The 6,000-nt window shown below is 36.9% G+C and overlaps 1 protein-coding gene across 4 annotated transcripts in view; it reads left to right on the top strand.

Annotated features, from left to right (window-relative positions):
• VAV3 (vav guanine nucleotide exchange factor 3) overlaps window positions 1-5,714 on the top strand; it is a 318,799-nt gene extending 313,085 nt beyond the window's left edge. For all 4 annotated transcript variants that reach the window (XM_077452774.1, XM_077452773.1, XM_077452776.1 and 1 more), the window contains 2 exons: window positions 1,507-1,658; window positions 4,068-5,714. In XM_077452774.1, the coding sequence (XP_077308900.1) occupies window positions 1,507-1,658; window positions 4,068-4,109 (194 nt within the window). In that variant the 3' untranslated portion in view covers window positions 4,110-5,714. The remainder of the gene's footprint in view (window positions 1-1,506; window positions 1,659-4,067) is intronic.
• Window positions 5,715-6,000: the final 286 nt, after the last annotated feature.

Here is a 6,000-nt window from a genome sequence, read left to right on the forward strand (position 1 = left end):
ATCCCAATACTTTTGGTCATATAGTGTATGTTGTGTTAGGGCAGCCCAGTAATTAAAAAAAAAAGCTCCACGGGGCACTAAAACTGACCCAAAGGATAACTTTTTCAAATGCAGTGCACAACAATTTACTGTATGTTGTGGTGCTCTAAATGGCCCAAGCTTTGAAATGGTGCATTGTGCCATAAGCACTGCAGCACCACAACATGCAAAATATGCATTTTGACATAGTGCTGTAATGCACACATTCTCACAGTGTAAATGGAGTATTAGGTAAAAAATTAAAAAGTAAAACACTGGAAGAAAAAATATGAAAAAAATCATTAAAAGATAAGTGGACTTTGCATTTCCTTGCAAGGTCCACCTTAAGTGGACCTGTCACAAGCCTAGCCAATTTATTATAATCATATGTTAAAAGTAACATAAGCAAATGTTGCTCACAGTGAAAACCACATGCCAAAATTATTAGTAGAATCAGAGATATAAACAGGTATAATATTTAAATCTATTTTTTTGGAGTTATTACCAAATATCGTTGCTATCACATTTCTCCAAGTAATGTGTATTTCCATTGCTCCCAGTGGTTTTCAATGCAAAGGAAAGTTATTCTTTCCTTTAAAATACAAAGAAATCAGATATTACCTGGAACACAATTTCACTATCCTGCATATATTTCGCTTAACAATAACAATGTTTTTGGCCCCATAGGTGAAAAACTGCTCTTCTATAAACAGCTGCTAGAATAGAAGGGGTTCATTGAAAACATTTTTCGAGGTTCAAATGGGGACTTTTATTTAAAAAATAAATGGATGACTAATCAACCTGCTGGTCTGCTGGGCTATTGAATTGTTAGATTTCTGGTATCTGTGGTTGTCAGAATCCCCCGAAGAGAGGCTGCATCTAATTGGATCAATCTTCCACCTGGCCCCCCCACTAAGCAAAATTTCAGTTCGTTCATCAAGAACTGGCCAACATTTAAACAAAGTATAGCCATCTTAATGATTTCTTAGTACATTGGCACACAAATCAAAAAATAATTTTTGTTAGAAAAATTCATGCCCTCAATTTAATATATATTAGAAAAAATTCAACATTGTATGCAAGTTGTAACTAACACATACATCTTTTCTTCTGTCTTCAGTTATGTTTTTATCATTAACAAAATTCATCTGTTGTATTCCCATTAGTAAAGCATTGTGGTATATTTGGGCACTATATGACATAAAAATTACAGATAACTTCCTTCGAGTGACATGGCATGGACACATTCTTAGCAAATATGGATATCATAGAGGTTTCTTGTTTACCACTTGTCAAGTTGTATATAACAGTTTAGTTTGAAAAATACTGTTAGGATGTAGTTCTACTGTAAACCTGTTATTTTTTTGGGAAATACATTTTGTTATCATAGACTTTTATTATTATTATTGCTGTCCACATGTCAGATTTGAATAGTTGAATGCTTGTTTCTATTATTCTTGCTGTAATTCATTTTCTGTGTTCTTCTAGTCCTCAATCCTAAGGTTTTAGGTATTGCCATTGCACGCTACGATTTCTGTGCCAGAGACATGAGAGAGCTGTCCCTGTTCAAGGGTGATGTGGTGAAGATCTATACAAAAACAGGGACAAATGGCTGGTGGAGAGGGGAATCTAATGGAAAGGTAAGGAAGCAGGAAAGCTTGGAATCCAGCAGGGTAGAACCAGTCAAGTTTCTAGATATGAGCATGACTTGATAGAAGACATATGATAAAAATAGTCCTGATTTAAAAAAAAAAAAAAAGGAAATGCACATGAACAATGAGAAATTGCTATAAGAATAACTATGACCGTTTTATCTTCAGAGTTTTAACAGTCACCTTCATTGATATTTGTATGTACATCATTCTGTCTTGTTTCTATCTGAAATTTACATGAAAAATAGCTAACAGATGTCAAATAGTCATTAAGACATTAGGGAAAATCAAGTTTTCCTTTTAATTAGGCTGATAATGGGTGTCTCTGCTTAATTTTCATTTGCTGGGGCATTCTTCTCCGTATTTACTGTTGTTCAGTGTCTCACTGATCTGACCATTAAACTTCCATCGTATAGTAATTATTTGTGTACCCTGTCCACGTGGTCTTAAGTGATGATCTCAGATGGTCTGCCGAACAATCAAAAGTTATCTTCAACACTCATTCTCACACCTGAATTTATCAGTCCACTTCTTTACCGTATTATATGATGGGGCAGTCTTTATCATGATATCTTTTGTTATGCCTCGTGCACACGATTGGACTTTCCAACAACAAAACCGTGGGATTTTGTTCGACACAAATGTTGGCCAAAAATTACGAACGTGGGAACGCGGTGACGTACAAGACGTACGGGGAGCGGAGAAAAAAGAAGTTCAATAGTCAGTGCGGCTCCTTCTGCTTGATTCTGAGCATGCGTGAACTTTTGTGCGTCGGGCTTGTGTACACGCGATCGAAAGTTCCAACAACAAAGTTTTGTTGGTGGAAAATTTGAGAACCTGCTAGCCAACATTTGTTGGTGGAAAGTCCGACAACAAATGTTCAATGAAGCATACACACGGTCGGACTTTCAGCCAACAAGCTCACATCCAACATTTGTTGTCGGGAAATCTGATCATGTGCACAGGGCATTAGTCCCTGGGTGTGTAGACATTACTTTTTTTTAAGTTCTGAAACATCATAAAACTGCCGCTAGGCGTAACTCTTGTTTGTATCTTTTTGCTTAAAGTTCTGCGTCATTTAATAAACTGCAGAGTTTTGAGGAGTTTTATGAGGATACTCTCTCAAGGAGGAACTAAACTCTGGAAGCTGTGCTCAAATAAGGCAGGCAGAGGGCAAAAGACTACTCACCATTATTGTCTGTGTTCTGTGTGTAGCTGATCTTTTCTTTGTTATTGAAATACCGTGTGTTGTGTCTCTGTTTGAAGGTGGCCAACTTGATAGAGGCGGGGCTTTTCTTTCTGTCAAAGTCTCTAGTGAGGTGAACAAAGAGCACAATACCACATCATAGAAACAGAAAAGTTAAGGCAGAAAAAAAACTAGTAGTCCATTGAGTCTGCCCATTTTTTTAATATGTTTTGTACATTTTTTTGCGAACTTTTTTGTCTAAGTATAGATCTGTGTTTGTCCCAAGCATGCCTAATGCCATTTACTGTTGGCTAGCTCACGACTTCTGCTGGAAGTTTATTCCAATCAACTACCCGTTCAGTAAAATCATACTTTCTAAGATTCGTTTAGAACTTTCCTCCAGTTAGTTTGAGTTCATATCCCCATGTCCTTAATTTTGGTTTCATATTGAGAAAACTGCCCTCCTGAAACTTATTCACCCCCTTGATGTATTTACAGGTTTCAATCATATCTCCCTGTCCCTTCTTTCCTGCAGATTCTACATATTAAGTTCCTGAAGTCGCTTCATATGTTTTATCCCCCAGACCTTTCACCATTATTGTTACTCATCTCTGGACTCATTCTCTTATCAATCATTGATCTTATCAATATCATTTTGTAAATGAGGTCTCCAGAACTGGAACGGTATTCTAAATGTGGTCTCACTAAAGATCTATATAGAGGAATCAGAACGTCCTTCCTCCTGCTGGTGATCCCATCACCAAATCTTATTTCACATCACCAAATCTTACTTAAATATTCACATTGTACAACTATGAGGCATACGAGTGCCTAGGCACCTTTACATAACAGGAAGTGCACTGCTATTTTTCAGGAGGAATTGAAGACAAATGGGTAGCTCTTTCACGGTACTGGTCAGGCACAATTTACACTTCTACATGTTCCCTATAACATAGCAAGCTGTTTTCAATAGTAGTAGTATTATAGTGACCGCTCCTAATAATACGTTTGCGTGTCATGATTATCAGCTGTATTTTCAGTGAAAATTAGTTCTCTCTGAGAATGATTGCCCATATAACATATAGTTAGCAGTTATTAAATAAATGTAATTAAAATGTAGGTTGTGACTATGTACTAAAATATGTTTATTCAGACTAAATTGTAAGCATCAGGACATGTAATCATGGCATCCAATTTGTCTTCTTTTTCAGGTTGGCTGGTTTCCATCCACATACGTAGAAGAAGATGAGTGAAACTAATCATACATACACTCCTGACACCTTACGACAACTGCCCTTCGAGACCCTGTCTCCAGTCAATGTGGAAAAGAGTAAACCAATATGGTCTTGGTGCAGCTTTAAGCAGTCCCTAGATTCTCTTCAGGACTAATCAGCATGCCCATGCAGGAGACCCCAAAGAACCATGCTATACCAAACACCAGAGTTTGCAAATTTTGAGTCGGGGTGGCATGCAAAATTCCATAAGAGCTTTCTTAAAATTTCTGTATATAACTTGTATATAAGAGACTTTTTATAAGAACTGTATCCATTTCCTAGTGTAACAAAAAGAACATAAATTAACTTATACATTGTTTGAAAATAAATAGTACTAAAACTCAAAGCCATACCCCAATAGTAGTAACCCTGCTGCTTGTATAGCTGAACTTGAAAAAGGCTCCTGAGCGGATATGTGGTACACCTGCCCTTGGGACCATTGATAGTCCTTTCAAAAGTGGACCTTTCACCCTAAACCCTGCTGTATGCTACTCTGCATACTGATCTCAAACCATACCCAAGTAGTAGTTTTTAAAATAATTATTTTTTTTCTCCTTTTATGTGACCACACTTCTGGGTTCCTAAAGGCACTGGTGATGTAACCCTGCCTCTCTCCTGGGAAGCCAATGTCACCAGTGCACTCCCAAGAGATAGCCTTTCAAAGCTGAGCGATTTCATGAGATTCACTAAGTCTTGTGAGATCACTGGGAAAATATTATTTGCCCAGAGATGATATGTGGCATGAGCAAGGAGGCTGGTACAAATGAATGAATAAAATCCTGTCACCAATACATATGTTTACGCCTTCTAAAAAAAAAATTACAGCGCATGCGCAATATTTTGCACATACATCAGCAGTGGGCCAGCAAAGGGAACCCAGAAAAAGAAGTCAACCACCAATGACATTATTTTTTGAAATGGTGGCATGAGAGGACAGAGGCAGGGGAAGATCAGATGCAGAAAAAGGGACGGGGTGCGTGGAGGGTAAGGTCCGCTTTAAGTTTTCTGGTACAAGCTTTCATTTATCTTCTAGCATCTGGGGCAAAATCAAGATGAGATTTTAGTGAAAAGTCTAAAATTCAGTTTGAACTCCCAGTATAAACATTGTACAGTATATCCATTACTGTTGTCCATGTTCTGTAGTCCTACTTTAGCATCAAACCAATGTTTTTTTATTTTATTTATTTTTTACCTCCACATAGTAGTTGTAAATATCTGTTCTACATTATATCAGCAGTGGAAGTCTTCTATGCATACACTAATCTTTGTCTCTATATGTAGTGCTCAGTTCACTTAAAACAAAAGTAGTGGTAACATAAATTCTGCAATTTTTATCATCATTTCAGAAAATAGAATTATATTACTTAAATGATGAAAAACATACAAAAATTTCCACGGTCAACAACATCTATTTCCTTTTTGCTATTTTCTATGCATTTCCGGTGAAAAAATATGAAGCCACAGTGTCCATAAACTTTCAGTGGTTGGAAGACATAAAGGGTTGATCTTCATGTTGAATAAGAGCTGGCAAAGATAAATTTCAAGCTGAAATCTGGGCTAAGCAAATATAGTCTTAAAACAAGAGTCATGTGCATTCTTACTTGAATCTTGTGTCCTTTGTGTATTTCCTCCAGACTGGTGCAGTAATCTGTTGTAAAAATAACAGGCATTTTGCCTGTGTGCAGGAACTCCCTGTAATAAAGACCCGCCATTGCTGCTCTCTCATCTTGTGCAGAGAAAACATCAAGAAAAAAAGGACTGTAGGATTTTTCAGGTGTTACGGATGGGTGTATGACATGTACAACAGATATTTGTTTCTTTTAAAAGTGTTTTCATTTTTTCATTGTAGCAATATTAAAGACCCATTAAA

This window comes from Lithobates pipiens, unplaced genomic scaffold (genome assembly GCF_037356315.1).
Source record: "Lithobates pipiens isolate NorthernLeopardFrog02 unplaced genomic scaffold, aLitPip1_a1.2 Scaffold_23, whole genome shotgun sequence".
NCBI classification, from domain to species: Eukaryota; Metazoa; Chordata; class Amphibia; order Anura; family Ranidae; genus Lithobates; species Lithobates pipiens.